Here is a 13681-nt window from a genome sequence, read left to right as displayed (position 1 = left end):
TTTCATACTTACAGGCTCTTGTCTTCACAAACTTGATTAGATCCCCAAAATGCTCTAGCAGCAGTTCTTCCTGTATAAAAAAAGGGGGTGGGGGAGAAATTCAAGGCCTAAAATATCTCAAATTATATGAAATATCAGGTCATTAACCATGCAAACAAAACACTACAAACAACTAGAAGCCACAGAGAAAAAAGTGTTATGTTGTCTGTCTGAGCTTTTTTTTTTTTTGGGGGGGGGCAGGAAGCTAAAATGTATGTCACAAAGTAAACTAGTTGTATATAAAAATTTAGGCCTTCTTTTTTGCTAATCAAATTTTGTTGTCACCCTTTACATCCCAAAGATTCATTTTAGGACAATTTCATCCTTCAAATTGTTTCAGATCTGCTGCCTCAGGATGTTATGGGAGCAGCTTGGTGACTGGTAAAGCCACTTTGCTAGTTCAGTTACTAATGATATTTATCACAAAGAGTAATGTATGACTAGGCACACTCACCACAAAAGTTGCTGTGTTGCTTTTTAGTAGTTCTTCAAAATGAAGCTGCGTCTTTCCACCTTCTGGACCTGCTTCCTGGAACCAATTTCAACAAAAAAGCATAGAAAATAATAACACCAACAGGACCAGAATGCCAGAATCCTATTTTAAATCATAATAGCCTGGATGTACCCACAGGCCATAGGAACAAGCCACAAAACTGGCCCAGCAAGGTCATGGAATGCGATTGCTGTGCGAGGCAGCCAGCCTGGTCTAATGATGTGGTGAGTTTTTGTAGGTACAAGGGAGGATCACATAAGGCAGCCCTACTCCAAACAGAAGCATGAACGAGGAAAAGAAAAAGACCAAAACAGTGTTCATGTTCGATCCTAAGATGCCATTAGTGTAGAGTTGTTGTCATAGATCTTAGGTAGTTTGTAATTTCAGTTTGCTGCTATATTAGGACCTTCATGTTTATAGGAAGATTCTATTTTAGTTGCTTAGCTTTTATTTAGTAGTTTCTGTTTTTGAAACTTCTATTTCTAATAAAGCCTTGGCCAAGAGATGCAAATGGGCCTTTGTGGCAATACAAAACAAGACTTTGGGAAATTGAATTTGTAGCCTAGTAGCCTCAGTTAGGAAGTAAAATCCACGTTCAACAACTTAGATAGCCGTGGGCAAGAGACCCAGGGCTGAGATAGCCCATCTCCCTCCTCCTTTTCTCCTGTCTGTCCTTAATTCTTTATTTGAGAAAAAAAATGAAAGACAACAAAAAGAAAAAAAAAAAAAAAAAAAAGGGGTGGGGGGCATTTATCTAATTTTGTCTTGACTATTGTATTGATCCTGTCTGCAATCAATCTTCTACTGGTTTCCCCTGTTCAAGGTCCATTTTTTTGTTCAACCCACAAAAAAAAGCAGCATTACCCATCTGGCCTTGACCCAAAGGGGTTAGGTTTGGGTCTCTAGATGCTTATCACAAGATTGTATAAATGTGGTGAACTACAAATATGCTAGAATCAGCGTAAGAAAGGAAAGTGTAGAAAGAGATAGAAATAAAAAAATCATGGGAGCATTTCAATTGATCTAGTTAGAAGAAAAACTAAATAAATAAAGAAACCAATGGGATTCCTCAGATGAGGCTTAAGCTTTGTCTGCTTGGATCCATCAACAGATCTTAAGAACCATAACTACAATCCCAATGATGCATTCTCACTGTTCAGGAGAATGGATCATGATCTGTCTCATGTGAATCATACAGTTTCTCCAGGTAATCCAGGCAAAACTAGAAGCAAAAGACCAAGGATCATTCTACCTTCAATACAGAAATTGTCATATCATAGTTGTTCATGAGAAAGATGGTTTGCAGCTTCGGTTTAGGGAAAATTTTGGCAAGCTTAATGAGCAAGTCATCAATAGCAATCCGCAGCCGTTCCAAGTTCAATTCAAGCTACATGGGTAAGTAAATAAAACATTAAATAATTAATGCAATTGGACTATTTCAAAAACCTCCAAGAACTTCTCAACCTTTAGAATTTCCTAATTCTAACCTGTCCATCTCCATATTCAACATCAAGGTGAATTAGTGAGGCTGTGAACTCAGCATAACGTCTCATTACATAGTGAGGATGAACATCATCTTCCCATAATGTCTTCACATTGGCATCATGCAAGCTGTTGAGATGCATATCAAATACCATCTTAAAACGAGGCCATAGTGCAATATTGACCTGTTCAATTCAACTAAAGATTAGTTTTACTTGGAAAAATGCCCATAGAAAAGTGAACAAAAGGACTAACAACAACAACAACAACAACAACAACAAACCACAAGCCTTGTCCCTACAGGGTTGGCTACATGGCTTCTTGCCTTCCAATCAGCTTTGTTTGACGCCATACTATATACAAGGCCTAAGCTATTCATATCATTTCTCTCCACTTCCCTTAAGGTACTTAGGTCTTCCCCAAGTTCTTCTAGTTCTTTCTATCTAGATTAAATTGCTTCTCTTTATAGGGGCATTTAAAGGCCTCCGTAGAATGTGGCTATGCCACCTTAGTCAACTTTCATGTAGCTTATCATTTATAGGAGCTACTCCTAGATCTGCTCTAATATGATCATTCTTTATTTTATTCTTCCTAGTTTTCCCACGCATTAATCTTAGCATCCTCATTTTTGCTTTACTAAGTATATCTATATGATGCTTCTTAACAGCCCAATACTCTACACCATATATCATAGCTGGTTGTGCAATGGCCCTTTAGGATTTTCCTTTTGAGATTAAAGGAATACATTGGTCACACGAGACCCTAGATGCAGAGCAGCAGCATCTCGTACTGTTATTCAAGAATTTCCAATAGTATTGGAGGCCAAATCTTAGGCGAGCTAATCATACTACTACCTAAGTTGGGACAATAGACTGAGCAACATGTATACTTGACAACCATGTTGGAAATTGGAATATGTTCATAAATGGCAACAGAAGTACAGAAGTTGGAGAGTAATTAAATAAACGAAGGAAACAAAACAGTGCACTACCTTAAAAAGAACATAATATGAAGCTAGTAGCCTAAGGATCTAAATCTGATCTAGATAACAAGGTAAGTACCTTGTCCAGATATGAATCCAAGCACGGAATTCGCCGACGGGACATAATGAGCTGAAGGAGAAAAATGCTAGTTAGACTTTGTAATGTACTTCTATAAGTATAAAGATCTACTAAAAATCCATCAGAAAAAAATAAACAGCAAAAGCTTCCACTGAGTAACAAAATAGGCCCAACACAGGATTGCAGGACCTACACCATGACCCAATATCGATCCCTGCTACAACTAGAAATGTATAGTTCCACACCCAAGACTCAACTTAGAAGTCATACGGAAAATTCCACATGATAAAAAATAAAATGTGTTCTAGCTGACAGAATAGCATCTGATCCCTACCCAAGTACCTAGAACTAAAAGCAACCACTAGTAGCCTAAGTATTAAAATAAAGATTCAAGATGCCAATATGAAATCTCTCTCGAATTCGATACATATCTATCAAACCTCTTGAAAGTATCACTTGATTCTTTTCCAAACCACTTTTTACAAAATAAGGAATCATGATGTGGAATCAGCCAGCAAGAGGACTTTTCTGGTTTGGGCATATACAATTGAGCTATTTCTAGCTCTGCATATGGGTAGGCAGGGTCCAATAATGGACCTACCCTTCACCCTACTAGGTGGTAGAGACCTTTCACCCTTATCCTCTACAGCACAGGAAAGGAACACAAGGGAGTATAGGTAAGAAATGTCATTACCGTACAAAGAAAAACATTTAAAACGAATAATGCTATACTAAATTCTGATTCACCCTATTCCTGACATTATTTACAAATATACACACAAGATTATATTATTTCTTCATATAATCCAACCCAAAAAAAAAAAAAAACCCACCAGAACTAAGGTAAGAAACACCATCACCTATAGTTTTTCCTTCATGCTTCCGATTTGTTTAGCAACGTAAATATGGTCTTGGGTAGATTGGCATCTAGGAGGAGGTTTGAGGTAGTAGAATGGGCTTTTGCTTGGGTTTATGTAGGGTCTCATTAAGCTGGGATAATTGAAATATAGGTATAATGCAAGTAAACAGATAAGGAGGGTTGGAATAAATCTGTTCACAACTATGGTCACCTTGTTGCCACCTCGTTACACCTTGCATCCACATTAAGTTTTGGATAAACTGCATTAGAGGCATGTGTCCATCATACCAAATTTAAAGTGTTTAAATTGATTAATACATTTTCAAATTCATGTGTTATGTGATTAGTCTGATAATTTGCAATTGCTCACTTTTACTATTATCAGTTCACAACTATTGATAGATTTGGGCACTCTATTTTAGGGTTGCCACATTGTATATTTTCCTAATGGAGATTCAAATGGAAATAAACATCTGGGCCCTTAATTGTATTGAACATTAGTTCATTGGAATTTCCTATCTGGCTTACCATCATTATATCTGCAAGGGAAACTTCAGTGGTTACATTTCCCCTCACCTGAGAGGCACATAATGATATGCTTAAATTTTACGGATTTATGGTGATCCAAAGTTGATGACTACCAACATGACTAATGCATGTGACACTCATTAGGGGAAAGGCGGTGAGTTTGTTTTGAAGATGAATCTCGCTGGATGGTGGTGGGCCCCAGCTGGAGATAGGGCGTGGGTAAAAGCGGTTCAGAGGGAGAGAGGGGGATTGGGTTTATTGACTTCAATGAGGGTTTGCAGAAGGCTCTGGGCGAGGAAGCTTTTGAGGTTAAGTTGCTCAGAGTTGCATCATTTGGGAAAGCTTGTGACGTGAGATCAATGGAACTAGAACCAGAACCCCTTACCTCAACCAGTCGGTCTGGAGCTCTGATGGTAGCAGCAACTTCGAAGGCAGGAGCCGACATCTCAGGAGCTTCAGAATCCTCACCCGGAAAGTAACTATCTGGAACTGCAGGCTTTAACGAATGGTCATCGTCAAAAGGTTTGACGAAAACCGAGGAAGGGAGCAGAGGATCAGGTATGTTTGCAGCTTTACTTCTTCTTCTTCTTCTTCTACGGTACATATTTGTTGCCGGAGTTGAATGTCCGGCAACCGGCGGGAGGCTTGTAGCGACGGATGGTGCCACAACAGCAGGAACGGCATCGACGGAAAGAGTAGCATCAGCAGGAACAGCAGGAACAGCGGGAACAGCTTCCACGGAAAGAGTAGCATCAGCAGGAACGGCATCGACGGACGGAACAGCAACAGTAGGAACGGCGATGGTTATCTTCTCTAGAGCATCAATTGTATTCATTTTTAGAAGAGCTTCTACGGAGAACCTTGTGTCATCAGACGGCAGAGAACAGTCAGGGGCGGTGGACATAGCTTGTTGAATAGGAGCAAAGGAGCACTCGGCTGAGCCATGACCGAAAGATGAACATAGGTCACAGCGGGAAGGAATCCAGTCATACACAATGATTTGATTATACTTGAGGCCAAGATCATCCGCGATAGTGACAGTAGAAGGTAGATCCTTTGAAGCCGAGAATTCAACACAGATCCTCGCGTATGAGAGGCGAGACATATTCAGCGTCTTTGCATCAGTACGAATGGGCTTACCTAGAGCAGAGCCGATTCTACTCAGACAATCAGAGTTCCAAAACTCGAGCGGCAATCCCGGCAAATTGATCCACAGGGGAAGGGAGCTGAAGTCGACCCTGCGAAGCGGGAGAAAAGGGGTCCAGGGTTTGAGGAATACAGGGGTTTTCCCTACAAACCAAGGGGAGCCTTCAAGGGCTCGAGAACGACAGTCAGGGGAGTCAAATTTGAACAAAAAAATGCCAGAGTCAACAAGCCGGATATCCAGAATACCCTGGGCTTTCCATTGTTTGGAGAGTGAAGCTTTCAAGATACCGAAAGGGGGAGGAGGGCCAAGAAATTGGCCGATGATAGCAGAGGACCATCTCTGAATGCAAACAATAGTGGATGCAGAGGGACAATGAGCGACAGGGCTAGGGCCATTTGAAGAGGAAGGGATGAAAGCAAGGTCGAGGTTAGTGCAGTTAGGTTGATGTTGGTGGTTGAAAAGGGAGCTCCAAGGCTTGACGGTGGAGGTGGTGGATTGAAGAATAGGGGTAGAGGAGAGGGAAAGAGGGTCATCAGGAATAATGTGGGTGGCCGAGTGAGGGTTATCAGAGGAAGGAAATGGTGGTTCGCCGGAGGAAACAGGGGAGGTCATGGTAGGATTACCGGAGCGTCATCGCCCTGACTAACAATCGGCTCAGTAGTTAGTTTACTTCATTTGTTTCCATAGTTACTGAGGGTACATTGTAGATATTGGTAACGTAAGGAAATAGTATAATGAAATTTCTACGGACAAGGTTTTTAGGTGTTGAGAAACACTATTTTGGTAGAATGGCTTATGGATCAATGATCTCAAGCCCTCTATTTATAATTAAGTGGAAAGTACACTATTACAAGTAATAGAATTCTACATGAATACAAACTCTAATTTAACTCCTATACAAACTCTAATTGAACTCCTAGTAGAATCCAACACTCCCCCTTAAGTTGAGGCATAGATATTAGTCATGCCCAACTTGCCTACAATAGGAAGGAAGTCTCTTTCTTTCAAACCCTTAGTGAAAACATCTGCTACTTGGTCTCCAGATCTTACAATAAGGCATGCAAATAAGTCCTTGTTCCAACTTTCCTTTGACAAAAAATCTGTCGGTTTCAATGTGCTTAGTTTGATCATGTTGCACCGGATTATTAGCAATACTAATAGCAGCCTTGTTGTCACAATATAAAATCAAAGGGTTTGGAACTTGGACTCCAATATCTTGCAGCAAGCCTTTCAACCATAGTAGCTTACAAACTCCACGAACCATAGCTTTATAGTCAACTTCGGTACTAAATAAAGCTACCACATTCTGTTTCTTACTTCTCCAAGTAACTAGATTACCTCCAGTATAGTAACCTGAAATTGACTTCCTGTTTGGAGATCCAGCCCAGTCTGCATCAGTATATGCTTTTACTTTTAGATTATCAGTGGGTGACAAAAGTATTCCTTTTCCAGGAGTTCCCTTTAAATACTATAGTATTCTGGTAACAACCTTCATATGAGCTAAATATGGATCATGCATGAATTGGCTCACTATCCCTACATCATAAGCGATGTTTGGCCTGGTGTGGGACAAGAAAATAAGCTTCCCTACCAGCCTTTGGTATCTTCCTTTGTCCAGTTCTCCCTCTTTTTCTTTAAGTTTAGTTCCAGCTTCAATAGGGGTATCAATTGCTTTACACCCCAACATTCCCACTTCTGATAATAGATTTAGGACATACTTTCTTTGGGATAAGAATATACCTTTATTTGATCGAACCACCTCAATCCCTAAGAAATACTGTAACTTCCCTAGATCTTTAATTTCAAACTCCCTGCCAAGAAAGTCCTTCAACTTTTGAATTTCTTCACCATCATTCCCTGTGATGACAATATCGTCTACATAGACAATGAGAAGTGTGATGTTAGTACCTGACTTCTTGACAAATAGAGTATGATCAACATTGCTTTGCTTGTACCCAATAGAAGTCATTGCCTTCAGGAGGTGTCCAAACAAGCATCTAGGAGACTGTTTTAACCCATAAATTGACCTCTTTAACCGACAAACTTTCCCTACAGTATTGTCATCAGAGAAACCATGTGGGATTTCCATATAGACTTCTTCTGTTAACTCCCCATGTAAGAAGGCATTCTTTACGTCTAATTGGTGCAAGTTCCAGTCTTTGTTCACAGCTACAAACAACAGAACTTTGACAGTGTTTAGTTTTGCAACAGGGGCAAAGGTCTCCTGATAATCAATCCCATAGCTCTGGGTAAACCCCTTTGCAACTAGTCTAGCTTTTAACTTGTTGACTGATCCATCCATATTTTGTTTAACCACAAATACCCATTTGCAGCCCACTGGTTTTTTTCCTGGAGGAAGTGTAGCCAGCTCTCAAGTGTCATTTTTCTTCATTGTTTGCATTTCCTCTACTATAGCTGTCTTTCATCTCTTATCAGCATAGGCTTCCTGCCAACTTTTAGGAACAGATAGATGACAGAGAGGATATACAAGCACGGTAGGAGTCAGACAAAGAGTTATAAGAAACATATTTAGCTATGAGATGTTGAGCACAAGATCTGACCCCTTTTCTAACAGTAATATGAAGATCAGAAGAAGATACCTTAAGGGGAACAGTAGAATCTGATTCTGGAGCAGGAGACTGAAGTGGTAACGTATCACTTTTCTTCACCTGCTTTAGCCGGTTGTAATTCTTCCGTTGATAAGTTTGCACCTCCTTATTCTGGTCAATCTGGTTTTGAAAGACCCCAACAGTGTGTCTCACAGGAGTGGTCTCCCCCTGGCTAGGTTCTTCACATGGTTCAGAAAATGAAGGGGGAGGATTAGAGTCCTCAGTTATAATGGCCGAAGTCTCCCCCTGGTCAGGAAACTCTTCTGGGACTCTTAAGTTGTGTTGGTGTGTGATAGGAAGATCTAGAGTCGGAAAGAACACCTCTCCTCTAGGACTCTCCCCCTGGAGAGGTGTATAGTAAGGGCAAGACTCATTAAAAATTACATCCATAGATACAATGGTTTTCTTGGAAGGAGGATGATAACAATTGTACCATTTCTGAGTAGCAGAATACCCCAAAAATATGCAGCGTAGGCCGCGGGGAGCCAGCTTACTCTGGTGGGTTGTGATTCTGGCATAACACACGCATCCAAAAACGTTTGGGGAAATAACAAAAGAAGAGGCTCCCTGAAGAATCTCTTTAGGACATTTAAAACCAAGTATCCTACTGGGCATCCATTCATAAGGTAAGAAGTAGTGAGTATAGCATCACTCCAGTATTGGTCAGGTACATTCATAGCAATCATAATGGAACGGGCTATCTCTAAGAGATGCCGATTCTTCCTTTCAGCAACCCCATTTTGGGCATCCGTATCAACACAACTGGTCTGGTGTATTATGCCAGAGTCAGAGAGATATCTCTGAAATTCACCATCAATATACTCTGTGCCATTGTCACTGCAAAGGATCTTCACAGTGGCATTGAACCGAGTTTTAATCATATTATGAAAATCATGAAAACATTGAAAAACCTCATTTTTTTTGTTTTAAAAGATAAATCAATGTAGAACGAGAATGACAATCAATATAAGTAACAAAGTACCTATGGCTAGTAATAGACACACGTCGGCAGGGACCCCACACATCAGTATGAATTAACATAAAATGAATAGTTTTTCTATTATGAAGAGAAGGTAAATAAGTAGAATGAGTCCGCTTTGTAAAAATGCAGGCTTCACAAAAAAAATCATCCTCATTATAAGAAGAAACTAAATTAGGAAATATTTTCTTAAGAGTTCCTAGAGGGGGGTGACCTAGCCTACGATGCCACTGATGAAGGTTTGATATTACCGAATGGACCTAATTAGAAGATGTAGTCAGAGCAGAAGTAGATCCTTCAATTGGCTCGAGCAAATAAAGTCCATTGTCTAGTTTACCACGTCCAATCTCCTTCCCCGTAACCAGATCCTGGAAGACACAGTAAGATGGGAAAAATGTCACTTTATAATTCAAGTCATGTGTAAGACTACTAATAGAGAGCAAGTTAGTAGAGAAAGAGGGAACATGTAAAACTTTAGACGAAGAAAGGGATGGAGAATGTTGAATGGTCCCTTTTCCAGCAATGGAAGAATATGAGCCATCAGCAATTCGAACTTTATCCTTTTCAGAAGTTGGAGAATATTGTAAGAAAAAAGAGGATACACCAGTCATATGATCTGTGGCTCCTGTATCAATAATCCAAGGAGTAGAAACTGAAGAAACTTGGAAGCTTGTAAAAGTTTTGCCTGAAGTAGCAAGGTAGGAGTTGGTTTGGTTAGTAGAGGAAGCAGTGGTAAAGGCTGTACCAGCAGTAGAAGATTACAAAATATGTCGCAGAGTAGCTAACTCCTCCTGTGAAAGACCAACGTCTGCAGAGGGTGTTGTGGAAACTGTCTCAGAAATATGAGCTTTTGGTTTTCCTATTTTTTGCTCAAAATCAGCTGGCTTCCCATGGAGTTTCCAACAATTGGCCTTGGTATGATATGGTTTGTGACAGTACTCACACTTGACAATCTCCTTAGCCGGATCAAATTTAGTGCGAACAGACTATAAGGCTGATTTCTCCACAATAGGAGCATGAAGCATGGTTAATCGCCGGCTTTCCTCACACTGAACAAGTGCATAAGACTGTTCTAGTGTAGGAAAGGGAGAACAACTTAATACTTACACTCTGATCTGATCATACTCCACATCAAACTTGCCAAGAAGTCATATACCCGAATTTTATCAATGTGCTTCCTATAAGTAGTCACATCATTTGGATTAGTGGGGTGATAATCTCCACAATGATCCAACTCCTGCCAAAGAGAGCGCAACTCAGCATAATATTGGGCCACAGTCAGTTCCTTTTGGGTAGTCTTATGAAGCTTCTTTCGTAGCTCATAAACCTGTGCATCACACCCCAACTGTCCATATGTTTCAGTAGTAGCCTTCCAGATTTGGGCTGCAGTATCAGGTAATAGATATCCACGGGCAATATTTGGAATCCTGGAATTCAAAAGAAATGACATAATAAGAGAGTCATTCGAGATCCATTTATCCTATGAAACGCTTGTGGTAGTAGGTTTGATAGTGGTGCCCGTAATGTGTCCAACAAGTCCTCTTCCGGCAATAGTCAGGTAAGCAGATCGGGACCAAATCAAATAATTTGTCCCATCAAAGCTTACCGAAAGAGGATGAAGAGTGGGGTAATGTTCGGAGCCAGTGGGAGCAGGAGTACCATCAATAGTTGTCATGTTGACAAAATTATCTGCAATTCTTCAGTGTTCAACCTTTCGAAGTAATAGAAATGTTGCAGAATGCAATAGCCGAACAACCCAAAACAATTCTAAGTAATGATAACACGTGAAAAGTATCTCCTCAGGTTACCTCCAATTAGTATATTGTTGAACCAAAGTACATCAGGAAAGTTTCCAGGAAAGACTGGAGGGACACAACCGGTCCGCTTAAATACCAGACTCCTTAGACAAAATTTTCCTAGACATGCACTTAATCACTCAATATACATTTCCAGGATACCCGAAAAGAAAACAAACACGGTCCAAAGAGCAATGGGTCCAAATACCTTCATTTTTTTCTTTTTTTTTGAAAATGACAAATACGTCCCTAACAAATCTGAATTTATGATTAAGTCCCAGAAATTATGCAAATTTACACATAAGTCCTTGAAACTGTGTAAATTTGCAAATAAGTCCCTGAAAACTTATAAATTTTCAATTAGGCCCCTGGAACTAAGAGTATTTACACATAAGCCCCTAAGAACTTATAAATTTTTAAGCAGAATTACCAAAATATCCTTGAAAGAATTTAAATTTACACAACCAAACCCCTCTAACCTACGATAGTTGTTCCGCGGAGGAGAAGGGAGGAGGAGAAAACCTGGTTCGATTCACAAAGCAGGACAACTTCTTCTCTTCTACTTGCCTCTTTTTTCTCTTCTACTTGCCAGCAGTAAGCAGTGGAAAGTTTTGAGCGATGCAGCAAGCAGCGACAAGCAGAGGCGGTGGTGCTTCTCTTCTTCTCTTTCTTTTCTTCTTATTTCCTTCTGATTTTTTTCTTCCCTATTGTGGTTATCAGGGAGCTGGTTACAGAAAGTTTCAGAGAAGTGAGAATTTCTGAAAAATTCTGCAACGGTGGTTGCAGAAAATTCTGCAATTAGTTTTGCAGGAAATCTGCGATGGGTTTTGCAGAAAAAAAGAAAGATCCTAATCGATCTTAGGCTCTGATGCCATGTTGAGAAACACTATTTTGGTAGAATGGCTTATGGATCAATGATCTCAAGCCCTCTATTTATAATTAAGTGGAAAGTACACTATTACAAGGAATAGAATTCTACATGAATACAAACTCTAATTTAACTCCTATACAAACTCTAATTGAACTCCTAGTAGAATCCAACATTAGGTTATGCCTTTTATAGATGTTCTTTTGTGCATTTAAGGAAAACTTCAGAGTAGTAACTTCATTATGTGCAAATATGGATAACTTACCCTATTCGTCTGGATTAGACCACTAAAAATGATCTTAAACATTGATATTTAATTTCCTAAAGGCTTTTCTATTTCAAAGGAGGCTTGATTTGAATCCTAGTTGTCGGCTTGTCGCAACATAATTATTCTCAAAAGTTGAGAGGGAAAGAGAGTTGCAGTCTTCCTCAAGCTGGATCTCGGCCTTTTGAGTCAGAAAAAGCTTTGGTGATCATACTTTTGTATCGAATTCCTTTCTAGGAACGTGCCATCAGTGTGTTCTAACTTCTAAGTAACATATTCATCCCAGTGAATCATTTGTCATCACATTCATTCAAATCCTATCTCTATAATTTTTGTCATGCATTCGATATTGTACAGCTTCTATTGCTGCAAATACCAATGCGTTTGGTCTCTAAGTCACTGTGGTAACTATGAAGTATGAACCTCTAACCCTTATCCTACCTATTTGGCTAACTGGTAATAGAACCTACCCTTACCTACCCTATTTAGTTAAAGAACAAAAGGATAAGAAAAGAAAAAAAGAAACTAGCCCTTACACACACCCCCCTCAAAAAAAAATGTGGTTGCTAATCACAAGTTTGAGAGTTTCTCCAAGGGCTTGGGAGATAAAATCTCTCCATAACCATTAGTTTTTTCCCCAGTGGTAGCTCAGTCGGCTTTGCAATGATGGACTCATTTAGTCTATTTTGTCCTTTTAATAGTGGTAAGGCAGCTTATGACCAAGGGTGTGGAGTCAGAGCAATCAATTTTGGAGCCATCAAAGGCAAAAATCTGAAAACAACGGGCATATATGGTTGAGATGGCATTGCACGTTGCCAATCCAGAAAGAGCACCTAACACCCAGTGGTCAGTGGCTCAAAATTGCAGAACCAATACCAAGTGCTAGAAAGACATGGCTTTTAAGAGACTGCATCTTTATGATCCTGCAGGTTTCATCTTTTCGTCAAAGTTTTACATATTACTGAACTGAATAGAACTAGAAATATGCATCCTTACCTGGTGCTGATGTATAATGCGGATCATAAGCATTATGCCAATAGCATCATGACAATTTGGAAGGATTGCATTGAAGTGCTCATCGATGACAGAAAATGGACCTATGGATACCAAAGCAAAATACATCTAGGAACTTATTATCCTAATGTTATTAATACCAAAAATTAAGTCCAGGCAAATGTTTCACCATTACCTGCAAATATATCGTAGAATATAGACTCTTCACCAAAGAAATCACCGCAGAAGAGATACCTGTAGAAAAACAAAGACGTTAGCATTTCAAGTTACACTTTCTTATGGGCACACATACACAAAAAAAAGTTGGGGGGGGGGGGAGAAGGGCGGAAGAATAGGGTATGTGGGGACAAGCATTAGAACAAGCTATCAAAGAATAGAGGAAGAAATTGACTACTCTGAGGTGGTAGTATCCATAAGAAGCTTGTGCACGCTTCTAAAGAGAACTTCATATGGATACTTCTGAGAGGTTGCTTCAGCTATATGAGGGATTAAAGCAGGTTGTTCAATTTCCTGGAAACAATAAAAAAGTCGATTAAATATA

General features: G+C 39.7%; 1 protein-coding gene across 2 annotated transcripts in view; it reads right to left on the bottom strand.

Annotated features, from left to right (window-relative positions):
* Positions 1–13681, bottom strand: part of LOC149026906 (vacuolar protein sorting-associated protein 52 A-like) — a 46467-nt gene that overhangs the window by 972 nt on the left and 31814 nt on the right. The window contains exons 13-20 of one of the 2 annotated variants that reach the window (XM_089157122.1): positions 13535–13650; positions 13316–13374; positions 13123–13223; positions 3076–3126; positions 2020–2199; positions 1785–1919; positions 494–568; positions 13–70 (exon numbers count right to left, since the gene is read on the bottom strand). In XM_089157122.1, the coding sequence (XP_089013248.1) occupies positions 13–70; positions 494–568; positions 1785–1919; positions 2020–2199; positions 3076–3126; positions 13123–13223; positions 13316–13374; positions 13535–13650 (775 nt within the window). The remainder of the gene's footprint in view (positions 1–12; positions 71–493; positions 569–1784; positions 1920–2019; positions 2200–3075; positions 3127–13122; positions 13224–13315; positions 13375–13534; positions 13651–13681) is intronic. The other variant, XM_089157129.1, reaches the window with a different exon arrangement.

Source organism: Hakea prostrata, chromosome 1 (assembly GCF_041222555.1).
Source record: "Hakea prostrata isolate BN-2017 chromosome 1, UWA_Hpros_2, whole genome shotgun sequence".
Taxonomy (NCBI): Eukaryota; Viridiplantae; Streptophyta; class Magnoliopsida; order Proteales; family Proteaceae; genus Hakea; species Hakea prostrata.
This window is presented reverse-complemented; position numbering and strand designations above follow the sequence as displayed.